This window comes from Oryzias latipes, chromosome 14, assembly GCF_002234675.1.
Source record: "Oryzias latipes chromosome 14, ASM223467v1".
NCBI classification, from domain to species: domain Eukaryota; kingdom Metazoa; phylum Chordata; class Actinopteri; order Beloniformes; family Adrianichthyidae; genus Oryzias; species Oryzias latipes.
This window is the reverse complement of record NC_019872.2, coordinates 20,315,232-20,332,726: the sequence shown is the minus strand read 5'-3', so window position 1 is coordinate 20,332,726 and position 17,495 is coordinate 20,315,232. Positions and strand designations below refer to the sequence as shown.

The following is a 17,495-nucleotide window of genomic DNA, read 5'->3' as shown; positions in this document are numbered from 1 at the left end:
TTGGGAAAAAAGTTGACAGAAAAATGTAAAACTTGAATGACGTTTCTGATTTGAGTTTTTTTTTTAATATCTTCTTAAAAAAAACCTCAGAATTAATTAGAACATTTTTATAACGAGCCGTTTTATCTTTTTAGAAAAGCATTTTTATGTAGATCTGAACAAGATTACATCTCAATATAAATCACAGAGGAGTCACTGAATCTCTTTTTTTCATTTTCTAATATCAACATTTTTATTTTTAAAGGCTATTTTCTATTGCTGCAGTATTTTCTCTCTTTTTACCCCCTCAAATTTGGCTTTTAATGTGTTTTTTTAAAATCCGTGTGTGTGTCAGATGTGTGTGTTGTTCTTTATGCCGCAGACAGTCTATGAAAAGTCGTTTTAAATGAAGTTTCAATTGACAAGCAACGACAAAGTCATGGTTTTCATAACTTTTATTTTACTAAAAAACCAGAAAAAAACAGATCACATTGACATCGACTCAATATTACAGAATAATGAAACTCTTCTCAAAGGAAGTAAAATACAACAGTTTTTATTTTAATCTTATATTAAAAATATCTAGCAGTGCTTGCAGTTTGGCTAAAATCGTCTGCAGGTTGGAACTGAGCAGAGTTGTTTTTTTGACAGTGGGAGTCTTGGACCCGCCTTTGTGTTCGGACGCCGGCTGGCTTCCACAAGCTGGACATGCAACGAGGGCAACTATACAAACCATCCTACAAGCAATACCGGTGCAGTGAGTCACTTGGAACAGGCGGAAAATGCAAGAAGATAAAAGAAAAAAACTGCTCTGTTTGCCCCCCCCCCTCCCCAAACACAAGTGCCTGAATGAACGTCTACAGAGGAGATCTGAAAGGAACCAGCAGACTTTCAGCACGCCGAAACTCAGACTTATAAAATGAAACACCACTACCTGGATGAACTTAAAAACAAACTCCTTAAAGTTTCCTCTAGTCGCACAAAACTGTACAGGCACACATATTCTATGTACTTTAAATAAATAGGGATCATTTGGCCAAAAACTCTGAGCAGGGATGGGTCTTTATCAGTACAGACTCGGTCCCTGCCGCTTCCCAACGTCTCTGAGTCCCTCCCACACAAACACACTGGCTCCATGCGCACGCCACGGCCGGCCGCCTCCGTCACTCACACACCCACACACTGACGCTCGGTAGAAAACATATAAATGCCGCTGTTCTGGATGCCTCTGTCAGGAGAAAAAGCCGGAGTTTGAGTTTCTGTGTTGATCAAACCAGATTACCACCATGCACACCCGGGTTAGGAGCCACTGCACCAGGCTGTGGCCCTCGGAGCCCCCGCCTCACCCAGCCAGGCCCTCCGGAGAGGGTGGGAGGCGGCCAGCATCTCAATGAAAACAGGAACGGCAACAGATCTTTGAGGCCTCCTCCCCATCTCCACACAGAACAGGTGTTGGGGAGCCGGGTGGATTTCTGAGGGAGGGGTCTGTACAGTGGAGACGAGCCGCCTGTGGGGGGGCGCAGGTCAGGCCATGGGGAATGGAGAGGCGGGGTCCACAGTTTGTATGGAGTCATTCCGTCTCGTCCCGCTCGGAGCCCTCAGTGGCTCAGGTGTGGGGGGTGGTGATGGTGGTTGGGGGGGTTAGACGTCAGTGGAAAAGTACAGCGTGTTGCGTTTGAGTTCAGCATAGGAGATGGGGGGGTGCTGCAGGTAGTAGAGCAACACCTGAACCTGAGGGAGGAGAAAACGAGACGATGAGGAGACAGAACAACCAAGTTACTGCATCCTTTCAAAATAAAACGACTTTTACTGGAAGTTTTTTAAAGACCCGCTCTGATGAGATGAGAGATGTTTTTTTTCTGATGATGGAGGACAGAAAAACAGGAAATTCAGCTCAAAATTGCATTTCTAAGCATTTCTTTATTCAAATCGCTGTGAATCAGAAGCAGACGGAAAAATACAGATTGAAACTGTGTGGAAAATGTTTGAAAAAAATGGCGCTGGGCAGTCCACAAGCTCGCTGCTCCACTCTGCAGCGGGGAGGGGAGGTGGGGGCGGGGTTGCTCCATGCCAATAGTCTCACCCACAACTCAGAGGTGAATTTCTGATGAACTTCTGCCACTTTGCAGAAACTATGGCCTAGAAAACAACAGTTTTTATTTTTTATTTTAATTTTAGCTAAAAACAGCATCGCCATAATTAAAAGACCACAGGGCTTTAATTAAGATTTGATAAAACATAAAAAAGTTGAACTTCCTTTGGGGGCAAAAAAAAATCTGATTCTTATGGTTTTAAATCAGAAAAATTCAATTAAATTCTTTATTTCTTTTAATCTGAAGCTTTCTCCATTGTCTACTGTGTTTCTAACCTCACTGTGATTGTTTAGGAACTTTATCTTTTTATATAATTAGATTAAATGGAAAAACATGTTTAGAATCCTCTTCATAATGAATCTTATTCCGCGTTATGTGCAGACAGGATCTCCTGCAGGCTGACCTATTTCTGATGTTTACTGACTTCTGTTTGCTCTGCTGAAAAACACGTTGGCGAGCAGGAAACCGATCAAGGGAGGCAGCGCATGGCCTGAAGTCTAAATACAGCAGGGAGGGGCGGCCGTTTGGGTCGCTGGGCGACGTGGGAGAAGAATGAATGTAGAAAACGTACACACAGACACAGTGAGACCCAAACAGGGAAGACAAAATGTTTGCTTTGTAGGCAGGAAAGAATCCCCATACCTGCCCCATGACGTCGTGTGACCAGATGTCGGTGGCCGACATGATGTGCTGACCCTTCAGGCTCTCGGATTCAGAGGGTCGGAGCAGGGTGGGGCCAAACACCGTGGCCAGGTTATGGAGGGACATCTTATTCACCGGCTCCTTCTCAGCAACTCTGACCAGAAAACAGCGATATTACAAACGATGTTAGATCGACTTCAGCTCAGCGTTTCTGGTGCAAAGCAAAAAAAAATAAAAAAACTCAAATGTTTCCGTTTTTGTTAAAACAGCATCCTTCAGACTTTAAGGTCCAGGATTTGAATAAGCATTCGAAATGAACATGAACCAACACAGTATCCTGTAATCAAATTACTCTTTTTTAAATCTGGAAAGATGTTTTTGAGTGTGTTTGTGTCAAAGGTAATCAGATGCCTCACTCCTCTGAACTGTACTTTGTCTGCAGCGTTTAAGTGTCTTTAAAAAATGTGTATTTCCTTTAAAGATGCAATTTATTAGCAGTAAGCATCAATGCTATCAGCCCCAGTCACATGCGCTAGCGACCCAAACCCATAAAGCTACTGTGTGTTTTTGGGATGTCCAGGCCCGTGAAGGGTCATGGAGAGGAGCGGCCACATCTGGAGGGGAACGCAGGTGTATCTTCCCTTGAGCGTCGTATGGACATCGTAACCCTTGTGCTATCCTAGGCACTTTAACGTTGGGAGTTGGGTCATCTAGACCCACTAGACAGTAAACTGAACCTTTTTTCTTCAATGATTTGTGATCTTCACTGGTGTCCATGGATTACATGAAATCTTTCCACCTTTATCCACCTTTGTCATGGTAGGGAGAACACGTCAATGTGAGGGTGGGGTCATCTAAGATAGCACAAGGGTTAAGGAGCATCACATAAATGGAACGTTCCATTGTTGTGTGTGCTAAGTACATCATGAGGTACTTGTAAGGATAATATAAGTCACACGCACTTTTAATGATGCTGTTTTACAGACCGAACTCTTGTCGGTCGTAAGGTGCGAGTTCTGGGGGTGTGCAGGTGATACCTATGTGCCTGTAGGATGTTTTACACAAACTACTCTGATTGTCTAATTTCCTTGTTTCTGACAGTCAGGCTGACAACCCGGATCCACCCCTAAGGAGAGTTTTTCTGTTCTTTGTTAGACTGAAGCCCTAAAGATTGATATGACTATGTTTATAACTATCACCAGCTTTATTTCTTTAAAGATTTCTACAGCCTCTCTCCACATCACTCTTCCTAATGCTCTGCACTAGTTCTAGTAGGACATTTAGTCCTTAGCTTTGCTCACATAGCAGAGTTTTGTCATAAAATTATTGATTCAATTCATTCGATTTGTATAGCTCAGACTCACAACAACAGTCGTCTCAATGGGATTTGTACCGGTAATTGTAAAGTAAACATAAAATCATAAGGATCATAAATGCATAGAATTCAACTAAGCAGACTAAACTAAACTGGACATCCCTGCCCTTAGACACTCCTTCGCGGTATGGAGAAACCTCTAAAAATTAAAAATAAAGGACTTTGGCTAGATTTGATGCAAATAACAAGTCATGCCTGAAAGATGACTAGACTTCCACAGCAGAAGATCTGCTGGCTTTTGTCTAGGTGACATGAACAGTACATACATCCATTTCCCTGTTGAGCTCCATTCATGTGTGTGGGAGTGTGTGTACCGTTTGAGGTGGTCCAGCAGCGTGAGGAAGGTCATGATGTTGGGCTCAGGCAGGGAGCGCAGGAGGTGCATCATGCAGTTCTCCTTAGCTGCGGGGTCTGAGAGAGCTGTGTGTGTGTGTGGGGGGGGGGGGGGGGGACGAAGAAAAGATGTAATTATGGAAAAGGAGCACTTGAACCTCGGATCAGCTGGTGAGGGAAAAACGCCAACGTGATGACGAGGACGGTGTTGCTCGGGCTGAAGTCTCACCGATGCCTTCCATGAAAGCCGGGTAGAGGCGGTCGGTGAGCAGAGGCTCCGGCAGCTCCCTGAAGTAAAGCTTGAGCGTTCCTGCGATGGCATTGATGTCCATGTCACTCAGCATCATGAGAATATCTTTGGTATCTACGGGGCAGAATCAGAGAAGAGTCCAGATGTGGAAAAGATCAAACTAAACCAAAGACAAACTCTGCCTTGAAGAATATTTGTTGAGCAAACGCAGCTTAAATTGGGGCGGTAAAGAATCACTTTACAGCTGATGTTTTTCCCCTCTCACCAATTTATCCATTTATCTCAGCAGAATTGGGGTTCGTCTGTAGCGCAGCTTCAATGTAGAACATTGATGGTGGGTGAGGTCAGGTGACCCACTGCTTCTAATTTTGAAATCAAATACGTGTGAAAACGATGAGGTGCATAAAAATGTGACCTCAGAGAATTGTTGAGAATTTCGAAAAATATTTATGTTCCTGAGGCGCAGCTAAAGTTACATTCTAAACAAAACCTGCAATAGGTGAAATCCCCAAACTATTAATCTTTATTATTACAATAATTACAGATGATTAAGGCTGTAAAACTCCTCACTACACACTTTATAGAGTTTTATCAGACAGAGATGAACATTTTTCTCACTTTTCTCTCTTGTTTAAACTCTTAGAGTTCAAACCTTCATAGAAAAATACGTCCAGTGTTTTAGAATGAAATCATTTTTGCAAATTGAACGCAGTCTCCACAGGAAACAGAGGAGATCACTAAAGAAACTCAGGAAAAGAGTGGGACCGCGAAAGGTGAACCGCGATATATCGAGGAACCACTGGATGGTAAAAAGGGACCCACTTCCTTCGCAATAAAAGGTCTTGTTGGTTACAAGAGGAACTTTTCCTTTTTCATTTTCTATGACTGGACCCCAAACATCATGAGTGGGGTTAATGAGCATGCTCATTCCACTGGAATGGAAACACAATGACTAAATGTCCTAGGTTAAGGATCAGAGTTCTGTTTTGATGCTTTGGGCTGTGGTGAAGGAAATGAGAGGTATACGGCGTCAAACAGTGAAAGAGTGTTCTTACTTGTGTCAAATGCCAACTTCAGAGCCTGGATGTCAGTGGCCACCCCTGAGATCCTGTAGATTCCCACCTCGTCGATCCCCCTCTTCTCAACTTCCTCAATGCACTGACGGACTATGTAAGGCACCTTGGAGCGCTCGCGCCTAAAAGGGCAATAGGAGTTTGTAAACATTATGGTTTGCAGTCAGGCAGTTGTGTTTTACAGTGGTGCTTACTTTGTCACTACACTGATTTTGACTCCAAACACCCCACTCTGCTTCTTGGACGGCGTCCTCTTTAAGCTGAGGTCTCGGCTGGTAAACTTCATGGAGAATTCCACTTTTATCTGGAGGAGAACAACAGGCAGAGGCTAAGGCAGACCTCAGAGGAGGGTTCAATCCCCGGAAACACATAACACTTGACATTTTGACGTCATGTTTAATCAAAAAGTATTGAAAATACTGGAGGTAAATGTTCAGTCGGATCTGCTATGTCGCTAAAATAAACTGAATTTTCAAATGTATTTCATCTTTGAACTGGAAGCCACAGCAGAGCCCAGATGCCACTGAAAGTGACGCTCCCATTGCCTTTGATGGAGCATTTTCAAACAAGTATTGTCAATGAAAAGTTACTGTAAAGGCGCGTACATGCATGTTTTTGGGCTTCCACGTTTCAAACTCTTGCGTTCACGCATAGCTACGCACATTTTAAGACCATTTCTGTGCTCTACGTACAAAACACTGAACATGCGTTGTGAGATAAACCACTTAAACCTGAACGTAGCATAACACTTCCCTACTTCCCGTGGAGATGTGCAGGAACGCAGCTGTGTTAGGGTTTGAACTGAGTATGATAAGTCGGATCTTTGCAGACACCATACATCTATCTCCCTGACACACACACTGACAGAGTGTGATCCAGAAACTAAGTCCAAGAGTCGCTTAGAGGCTCGTGTCTTACCCCGTTCATCTCGATCACGTCCATCTGCCAGTTCTTGGACTGCACTGTCTGTGGATCCAGCTGAAAGACAACGCAGACAGAAACACAGATACACGTCAGTTCTGTGACCAAATGAGAAGACGTTTATCAGTTCAGGCACAGGACACTGCTTGATCCCATCGCCAAGCTGTAAAAGACAGTGAGACAACACAGTGAGTCGCAGGGTTTCTCCTTCCTGGAGTTTATAGACAGTAGATCTCAAAGCAGTGATGTTAAGGAGATGCTGAAAAACTGAGTGACACATCAGGACTGACAGCTTAAATGTGTGAGTGCAACTCCAACACACACACACACACACACACACACACACACACACACACACACACACACACACACAGACATGCAAAGTCAAATGGAACGTTTTTCCTGTTGGAAGCTGCCTAAAAAACAAAATTCAAGTTATGTCAGTTCACTAAAGGACCACTAGGCTGACAGCTACGCAGGCAAATCAACTTTAAATACAGACAGACTTTCATATGATTTGAGTCAAAAAGGACAGAAGAGAACCAGAGGAGGATCTAACCATAATCCTTTACTGTAACCCAAGGAGATGAAACAGGCCATCCACAGAAACCGTCCTCAGGCTGACAATCAGGAGTGAGTACATATATATAAAAACGTAAGCGTAACACTGCATTTCTGAGCATTTCTTTATTTAAATCATTGTGAATCAGGAGCAGAAGGAAAAAAATGAAGCTTCCTCCAAACTCTACATCCATCCAGTGTTAACCTTTGATCTCTCTGGCTCTCATGATGGTCTGTGTCTCCATAAAGCTGACTCACAACAGAGTCCCCAAGTCTACTCAGATGACAGAATGATGATGACTTCCAGGATGTGCCCCCGGCAGCCCCACAGGGGTCTGACCAAGGCACACATTCTCACAGTCTGGATCAGGTCCCATGAAACCATCTGAGACCTCAGAGACAGCAGCCTGTGTTTGTTTTAATTCTGCTGGAGTCTGAGCACAAAGTGTGGGAGCAACAAATGCTAACCACTCTTTTTATAGACGCTGGCCTAATGTTAGACCCCTTCTGTGCAGATGTGCTCACATTAAAAAAACACATCGTTAGTTGGGCCAGCACAAGAATGGCACACTGTCCTCAGTCTGCATTAAACTGCAAATGTTGCAAGATCTCAGCCAGTTTTCCTCATTAGCTTGTTGGGAGTCTCATTTTCTTTTAGTGTTTGTTCCAGCAAGATCCCACTTTCTGACTTAAAGACCTACTCCAACGAAAATTATGTTTTTAAGGGATTTTCCTGATGAGGGAGGACATGTATGAAGAAACTTAAGCTCAAAACTGCATTTCAAAATATTTCTTTATAGTATAATGTTGTGTATCAAAAGCAGATGATAAAGTACTTTAGGGAAAAGCTTGTAGATGTGAAGTAGAACCTACAATTGGCAGGCTACAAGCTCCCTGCTCCGCTCTATTCAGATGCAGACAAATAGATCCATGTACGTCTTTGTTTTCTCCGTCTGGGCTGACATCTGGATCTAAACTGTTCGGCTGGAGAGCTCCGATATTGCCCGCCATATTTGTTGTTCCAACAATGTTAGGCGCGAGGGAGTGTAAACAGATGTGTGACGGGAAGTGGGGATGGGCTTGCTCTGTACCAACAGACCAGCAGCTTCTAAATACTCACTGCAGCTCTGCAAAAACAATGTCACAGGTTTTTCTGATCTTGCTTAAAAATGGCATCATCCTAAAGAAAGGACGACTGGGAAGACTTTTACAACAGATCAAAAGACGACCGGAGTCTTTAAGATCACAAAAATGTGAAACAGCTACTGTCAAAGGTGAAGGAACGGCAAAGATCCAGGTGAGTGTTCATGACGAATCTTAATCATTTATTCTCATAACTGGGCTCAAATGGGGGTTCTGCATGCAGTGATCCCTCCCAGACCTGAAGTCACCCCCTTTAAATAAAAATCTTGGAGAGAGAAATCTGAATAAGTGATAAAGTGGCTCATACTCACTCTGTCAGACTTAAACTAGATGTAGTTCTGAAAATGAGACAGGAAATGTCAGGGGAACAGCTGTATGACATGAAACAGGCTTGGTGAAAATGACTTGAGACTTTTTGGTGGATGTCAGCAGGAAGACTCTGAGGTGTGGAATTGTAAATCACCAAATAACATAAAGCCTTTATCTGGTTGTCACAACTGGACAGAATCCACAGTCCAGTATAACAAATGAACAGAAAGTTCCAAACACTACTCAAGGGGCTATGAGGAAACAAAACCACACTATAACCTCCAAAGACCAGTGAAGCTTATTCACTTTTCATTTCATTACAGACAGATGAAAAATGCAACGGTCAATTTCCTTTTCAAGAAACGCTGGAAGGGCGTTTTGAGCACGAGTGTGCACGTTTGTGTTCATGTGAAGGACCGGGTGAAAGTTGGAAACGTTTCTAAGACATCCTGAGGCTTCAACGCTCATCATCCCAAAGTCAAAGGTGTCTTTGTTGGGAAAGTGATCCTTAAAGCGGACAGATAATAAAAAGCAGGGACGGCCTGAGGCAAATCAAAGAAACGCTTTCAATCACTTGTGCGCATTGATTTGTATGCATTCCAGTGAGGGCTCACTTCCCTTTCCTTATGCAAAATATATGACATGTGTGTGTGTGTGTGTGCATGAAAGCCAGCCGCTCCTCTGTAATAACGGCTGTGCAGGTGTGTGAGCCGCAGATGTGGGGCACCGCTGCTTACCCAGAGTGTGTGGCCCCCTACGCTTGACAACTGCTTTAAGGCATGTGGCTGCCAGGTTTTTGGGCCGCTCAGAAACCCTACAGAAAGAGTCGTGGCTGATTTCAGCTTTTTCTTTCTTCCAGTTCTGCAGATCACAGGCAGAAACACCTAAGTCAACATGTTCAACCTTAAATGGAGAGTCAGACAGTCGCGACCTGAAGGTAAAAACAGCTCCAGATAGATTCCAGCTCAGACGAGGAAAACAAAGACGGATCTATTTGTCCACAAGTGGATGCATGAGAATGGAGCGGAACAGGGATGTTAAGACCCAACCAGCAAATTTCCTACATTACAGAAAAGATCTTTTTCAAAAATGCATTTTCCGTCTGCTCCCGATTTACCAAGATTTGAATGAAGAAATACTCAGAAATGCCTTTTTTATGGTTCATTTTCTACATGCGTGTCCCTCACTATCAGAAAAATGAACATGTTAAAAACTCCAATAGAACAATTTTCATTAGAGCGTGTCTTTAACACAAATGATTTCAAAAAGAGGTTGCATGAGGATACATTTTCTGGTTGTGGTCATTTGAAGCCTTTTTTATTTTGGGGGCAATAAAAATGTAAAACTATAATATACAAGGAGAGCTCAAAGTAAGTGATAAAAACATGCGGCTGCATCCCCTTTTCACCATTTTTTCTTTGTGAGTTGCACTGGTGATAAAGAAAATAGCAAAATTCAAATCCTACATTTTATTACCAGATTACCTTTATTCTAAAAGGCTCAAATGAGAAGCAGTACAGATTAAGTTACTTGAAATGAGCCCAAATACTATTTACCTTTATAAAGGTAAAAAGGATTCCTATTACATGTCAAAAATGTATTAACATGCAGTTTATTTTTCGTCTCAAGTTTTAAACTCTTTTCTTTTGCGCATATTATGTAGCTTCAAGTAAATGAAGTATAATAAAACATATGATCTTACTGAGGCAGCATATTTCCTTTAAACTGAACAGTCCTTTAAAAAATGACATGTAAAGTCCCAGAATAACTCGACTAACCTTTTGAAGCTGTGCCAAAATATTAATGCATGGAGGTGACAAGCTCCCAAAAAGAACATCCTGTGTGTTTGATAAGACAAAAATTAATGACTCTCTGGGTCTGAACAGTTTTCCTCTCCTGCAGATTAGGCGTTCATTCAGCTGCAGAAAGCTTTTTATTAATCCTTTTAATTAGATTGAAGCTCAAATGGCAGAGCTCCTTCATTTTAGTAAGATTACAAGAATGCTTTTTTTTAGCCACTAAGCCTTTTTCAATACAGCTCAAGCATCACACTGACTGAAGCATTGGTGCTTTACAGACTATAGGCAGCCTGATTATTTTTAGACACGGCGATCACATGAAGGCCATGTTTACATGTTCATCAGTTGTGAGTCTGCACCACACAGCTGCTGAAGTCACCATGGCCACAGGGAGTCTTTAACTCCGTTGCCATGTTGCCTTTTCACCTCACTGGCGGTTTGAACCACTAGACAGAGAGTTGTGATTTGCAGATGAGCGTTTCACCTCCTACCGGAGGATTCTGGCACAGGGAACACGCTGACGAGTGCTGCTCTTTTGCTGCGTGACCGCGCCTGCAGCCCACATGCGTAAGAGCCGAGAAGCACCCGTGTGTTTTGATAAGAGCGGAAAAGGGTAAAGTATTTGTTTCCTGCTCTGGTTTGAGATTTTTGCCTCACAAAAGAGGATTTTATGTCATGCTGCATTAGAGAGACAAAAACACATTTTTAACAATAATTGATGAAATGATTAATTAAGTTGGTTGTATTAAAAGTGGAAACTTGTATTAATGCAACTTCAACTTTGTTTATGTAGAATCTCAGTTGGAAAAAAAAGAACCTCATGATGTTATTTTAGTACTATGATGCTTTTAGGTTAATTGTTTTCTGTTTATGTAAATAATTATTATATTTAATGTGTATTAATTTATGCATAACATTAAGGGTGGAATTAATACGATTTATTGCCCCCTCTTCTTTTTCGAGCACTCTCTTACTTCCTGGTTATTGTGTTCATTTAACTATATGATTTTTATGTTAAAATAGAGTGAAATCAAATCAAACAAAAACCACTTTTGAAATCAAAATGCAAGCAAAAATCTATCAAATTGAATAAAACCATGAGTAGAATCAAATATGAACATTTTAAATTTGAATTATTTGAGAAAAACGGTGATGCCCCATCAGCATGATCAATGTTTAGGTGATACCAGTCAAGCAGTTGATTTCCTTCAGCTAAATCCAAATGAGAGAAGCTCAGAACAACTCTGGTTTAGTGAAGCCGACTTACAATAGGAACAAATCTGGTCATTGAAGTTATTTTCTTTCCTTTTAAAGCACCTGAAGAACCCAAAGCATTCTCAGAATGTAAAGATGTTCCTCACTATAACTCGTGGAAACACTGTGGTCAGCACTTGGGGACACAGCATTTCACAGCGATGACATCATCGCTGTAAATGTTCTCTCAGTGAAACTCTAACAATCTAAAACACACATAAAAAGGTGGCTCTGAATAATTCAGCTTTATCAAATCTGTAACGTTCCAGTTCCATCTTAGCCCCGGTTCACTGTCAGCGCAGAAGAGGGACGGTCAATACCCCTCAGCAGCTAATTGGAGGATGGAGGGCTTCTTCACTAAACACAGATTGAAGCCATCCTGGGCATATAAAGCTGTTTGGCCAGAGGCAAATGGGGTCATTGAGGGTGTCAACCTGAGAATACTTTACTGACCCCCTGCTTCCCCCACTGGAGCTCATTAACCAATCACAACTCTGCACTCAGGGGGATGGCTTAGTGTCAGAAAAGGGCTATGGCTGCCGGTGGGGACACTCAGATTTATGTGGCCAGTTGAAAAGACCCATTAAAAGACTAACTGGTGCTTCGGGCTGGAGGGAGGGACCAAAGGCTAATATCTAATCGGCACTTATCAACCTATTATAATGGCCTGATTCGGAATGTGGGCTAAAATGCAGCGGAAGTGGCATATGGGACGAGGTGATGAACTTTTGAAGCCAGCTTTATTGTTTTAGCTAAGCTGGGTGACAGGGCCAGGAAGACAATAAAATCTAATCAACCCACAAAACAGGTCACTAGACACATTATTAAAGGAAAAAACAACAACCTCCACTACCAAGCTGCACTTTAATCACACTTTGCTCTCATGCCGGGACACACAAGATAGATTATGTCTGGTCCTAGTCCAATTAGTGTCCCCATTCAGCCTCCTATCTGAAGAAAGCGGGTCTTAATCATATGCATCTGTAGACTGAAGGAGGGGCGACGTCTCCCTGGTGAGCTTCAGTGCACTCATGCATCCTTTAACATGCAGATTCCTCAAAACACCTCAGGATGCAGGAAACAAACACAAATCTGTTCTGTTTCCTCAAGTATGAGAGCATCCTCACAGCGCAGAACTTAACTCTTAGTGGTCCAGAGACTTTTGAGTATTTTTACTACTTTACAATTTGCTCATTTATAAACTGTTTTTGTGCCAATGTTTGACCTCAATCTTTTTAGCACAACCCTTCCGTATTTTTTACAGATGCATTTTTAAATTTTAAAACACTATAATTCCACAATGAACTATCTAGAAATATCCAAGTACTTTTGTTAATTTCTACTGCAAATTTTGTTATTTTTCACTGCAAACGCACAAAAAAATTGAGATTAAACTGATTTGTTTCACAAGAAAGATAAGAAATATACAGAGAAAATTAAAATGTGTAAATCCAAACGCAAAGCAAAGAGAAAATTAGAACAATGTGAAAAATGTCTATACAACAAGAAAACCTCCATTGAACTACAGTATATATAATATAAGGATTTATAATATTGAATTACTCCAAATTTGAAAGCCTTTTTGGAATTTTTACATAAAATTTTAGATGAAAACTACACTGATGGCGTTTCTGTGTCATTCCGACATCCTTGTGCACCACTGATGTGACTGGCAAACACCTCGTTGAGCACTGAAGGTTAATATTTCTAAGTTAATTTAAAGCAGAAAAGGATTTTATTGACTATAAAAAAGTAAAGTTAGAAGTTATTAAAGCAAAGCCCTTTCATCTATTAGAAGATCTCGACCCACAGGCTTCTGTCATGTTACGGTTTCAGGCAACAGAAGACGGTCTCATGTCGTCTCATCTCCACCATCAACCATCACTGCCAGCAGCACAGCGATAAGAACAAAGGAGGGAAGAAAGGCTGAACTGTACGAGGCCTGATCGGATCTAGAGGCAGGCTATCAAAACAGCAACACGCCTGCACTCATGCGCTCTGGATTTCAGGTTTGTGCAAAGAGGTCGGATGAACGGGAGCTCAATTTGGAGATTCTTAGCACCGCTACACCCCATAGGCAGATTATTGACAATAAAACCATGATTGTGAGGAAGGAGGAGGAGAAAAATAAAATAAATGCTGGACCTTTAGGTCATTTCAGTAAAGTCTAGGTTTAAGAGTGTAATCCTGGTTTTATTTTGCTTGGTCTGGTTGTCGGTTCACTACCTTTTACCATCTAATGAATAAGGAAAAGCAAAGGGACAAAAGGTCAAGCCTGCTCCCAACCTGGATACATTGCTCTGAAGGTTCATTACACACTCAAATTAAAGCCCAGAGCGCCAGGGACGAGAGGAAGCACTACATAAAAAAGATGTCAGAGAGCAGCGTGAACAACAAACCTCTCTGTCAAGAAAACCTTTAGGTGCACTTGCAGGGCTGTGCATGTATGGATACGCAGTAATATATTGTAGAATGAATGGCTTAAAATCTCCGTGTGTTGATATAAAAAACAGCACTTTGTTGGTTTCGCAATTTAAAAATGTATTCAATCATTCTTTTAGAAAAAAATGCACAAAAAAGACACCATGAATTTCTATTTAGCCCCTTCATGCTATTTGTTGCTCATTTGCAATTTACCATATAATCCAGGAATCCATTTAGTTTCGCATCACCTTGAACAGAAAAAAACCCATTCAATAATTTTTTTTATAATAATGGGAAAAAAATCAGGCATGAAGGGGTTAAATTATATGTCGCATAAATGCTTTATACAAGAATATTGTGACAATTACTTAGCCCAAAACCAAAAAGAAGAGTTTGACCAAAAAAAAAAACAATAAAGTTCAAATAGAAGATCGTAAAATGAACAGCAGAGGGAGCTATCCTGACGGAAGATAAACCTACAATAAAACTCTAAGAACACATCAAACAAGCAGGTTTTGAAAATGGAGTTGAAGAACTACTAACAAGGCATTTTTAAAATATAAATATAAATGCAACTGAGAAAATATATTTTAAATTATTCATTTGCCTGATGTAAAGTAAAGAATCCTAAAACAAAACAGGCCAATAACTGAATTATTTATCAAAATATTAATAAGGAGCTATCATGATTACTTTTTGAGAATTGCACTTTGAAACACAAAATTGTGAAATTATTTTTAAAATGAAAGACATCAAACAGAGGTTTCAGACAACAGCCTGTTGACAGACAGACTTGCAGATGGAGTCCATGCAGACGGACACAGTGTGAAAGACAGGCAGAGCAAACAGATGGAAGTGACACAGGGATACATGCAGAGAGGATGAAAGGGGCAGAGCAGAGCTCAGGTATGGATGTGACATGCATGCGTGTGTGTTTGTCAGCGCGTCAATCCGAGACCTTTTGTCTGAGCAGCTTGCTCCGCACGCGCCCCCATAGCTTGGCCCCGGTGTTGGGGTGCCTCTTGTGCACAGGGGTCTGCGGCTGGCTGGACAGATGGTTGTTGTCCACACAGCAGTGCTGCTCCAAACGCTCGCAAACAGAGTTCAAATTTATATCCGAAACCAAGACCTCCGTCATCCCAAAGCTGGAAAGGAAATTTTTGAAAGAAGAGTTGGAGGAGGAGAGGAGGACGAACTCCTTCGTAACCCTCGACTGTAGCTGCTGATGTAGAGAAGCACGAAAGATGAAGCTTCGCTTCAAAAAAAGAGACCAACAAGAGAAGAAGAGACTGCCATTGCTTCCTTCACTGGGCCGATAAAAAATAATCCAAAACAGGATCCTGTTTTTGAGAGTTGATCAACATTCATCTGCCAGCATCTCCTCACTGCGCAGTCTGACTTCCACCACGGCAGCAGAAATGCAGAGGCTGAGTGAGGCAGAGCAGGGAGGGAGGGACAGAGGAGGGCTGAATGAGCCCTAGACCGGCCCTGCTCCTCCACATGTTGATGGACACACCTCCGAATAAGGGGGGGGGGGCAATGAAGAGTCAATGAGAAGTGAATGTGGAGGCTGAAAGAAAGAAAGATGGAGTGATATATAAATTCTGACCTCCCACCAACCTTTCCCAGAGCTGCTCATAAAAAGTGGAAGCAGAAATATAATAATGAAATCGAGCAATGACATCAACATCAACATAGATTTTTTTAAGAGCCACTTTGATGAAAATGGTGTTTTCAACGTGTTCTTGTGATACGATGACTCTTTATTCAAATCGTTGTGAATCAGGAGAAGTCCAAAAAATAGAAAGGCGTTTGGAAAAAAATCTATTTGCTGGGCACCCATAAGCTCCCTGCTCCACTCCATTCTGATGCATCCACTTGCAAACAAATAGATCCAGGAACGTCTTTGTTTTCCTCGTCTGACCTGGAATCTGGATCTAAACTGTACGACTGGATAGCTCCAATATTGCTCGCCATTTTTGCTGCAGCGGTAATGTTAGGTTGGGGGTGTGAGGGGCTATAAGCTTGAGGGAGATAGTGTAAACAGAGAGCTCTCAGCAAAGGGGTTGAGGCTTCTCTATGGCAACTGTCCTTTCTAATGAACTACTGCCGCTCTTTAAAACTATATCCTAGAAAACAACATTTTATTTTTATTTTTAAAAACAGCATAATTAAAAAACCAAAAGATGATTGGAGCGGGACTTTAAAATGAGTGTGAGAGCCAACGGGGTTTGATGGTTCCATCAAAACTCTGCTGCTCCTGCCATCCCTTCCTCCTCATTTTCTGTGTGTCACTGTGCCTTCCTTTCCTCACAACTCTGACTTCCACCATTTTCCATCCACTCACTCACACTTTTCCACTACAATGCATAACCCCTTTCAAAAGCCTGCGTGTTGACATTGGAAAATCACAGGAACACTTCTGCGCACTCACACATCCTGGGAGACACGGGCAGCGAATCACTGTGTTTATTCACCAAGACAGCCAGAGAGCTCTGCTCTTAGGAGATGGATTCCTCTGGATTATAAATCGATAGGTGGCGAGGGAGTCTGTGTATGCCTGTCAAAGTGCATCCCCATCCTCCATGTCCCACTCTATTTGGACAGGGGGGGGGGGGGGGTCTGCTAGGAAAAGTAGAAGGAATTTTGCAGATGTTTGTTAAAAGGCTGATATCATTAACACGTATTTCTGTGCGACCAGCACAAAAAGTGATGGAAATTCATGTTGGCCACATGTAATGCGTGCAGCCAAGATGCACATTGCTGCATTGCCCGCACATATTATTAGTGCATCCAAGGTTGGATTTTGTTGTACGCTGCACATTTTTTAAATTAAATTTAAGGATTAAGTCTGTTTATCTGTTGCGCACCTAGGTGTGTGTCGATTCTGATTGGCTGCTGGGTGTGCAATAAAAAGTTATAACGCACAGTGATAACCGCACGCCTATAAATATGTTTTGGTCACATAGCTTAAATGTTCTGTATCACTGCGCTGGCTTTTTAAAAACAAACTTTAGCTTCATCATCTGGACAAAAACAAGCGGTAAAAGGTGAACTTTCTCTCTGAACGGATGCTTTCTTTAACCCATCGTCACAATCAGCATATTTATATCGCTTTCCTTTAACGCTCCAGTTCAGATCGGAGGTCAAAGAGGCGCATTGTCAAGTTGACGCGTTGATTTCTGACAATGCACACTTTGTCGGCTATTAACCCTTACTATTAACCCTGGAGTAGCGGTGAGCTGCAGAAACAGCTGCATTCAGGAACCATTTGGTGTTTTAACCCTAACCGCAACCCCTGGGTCTGTGCAGCCAAGAAAAAAGTTCAGGGGAGGCCGC

The 17,495-nt window shown here is 42.0% G+C and overlaps 1 protein-coding gene across 5 annotated transcripts in view; it reads right to left on the bottom strand.

Annotated features, from left to right (window-relative positions):
- Positions 1–416: 416 nt before the first annotated feature.
- The window catches only part of abr (active BCR-related), a 118,729-nt gene continuing 101,650 nt past the window's right edge, over positions 417–17,495 (bottom strand). For 4 of the 5 annotated variants that reach the window (XM_011483722.3, XM_004076596.4, XM_023962928.1 and 1 more), the window contains 7 exons: positions 6,664–6,723; positions 5,940–6,049; positions 5,728–5,867; positions 4,652–4,786; positions 4,404–4,509; positions 2,715–2,868; positions 1,621–1,710 (listed from right to left, as the gene is read on the bottom strand). In XM_011483722.3, coding sequence (XP_011482024.1) covers positions 1,621–1,710; positions 2,715–2,868; positions 4,404–4,509; positions 4,652–4,786; positions 5,728–5,867; positions 5,940–6,049; positions 6,664–6,723 — 795 coding nt within the window. Of the gene's footprint in view, positions 1,711–2,714; positions 2,869–4,403; positions 4,510–4,651; positions 4,787–5,727; positions 5,868–5,939; positions 6,050–6,663; positions 6,724–17,495 lie in introns of all 5 variants that reach the window. The other variant, XM_011483721.3, reaches the window with a different exon arrangement.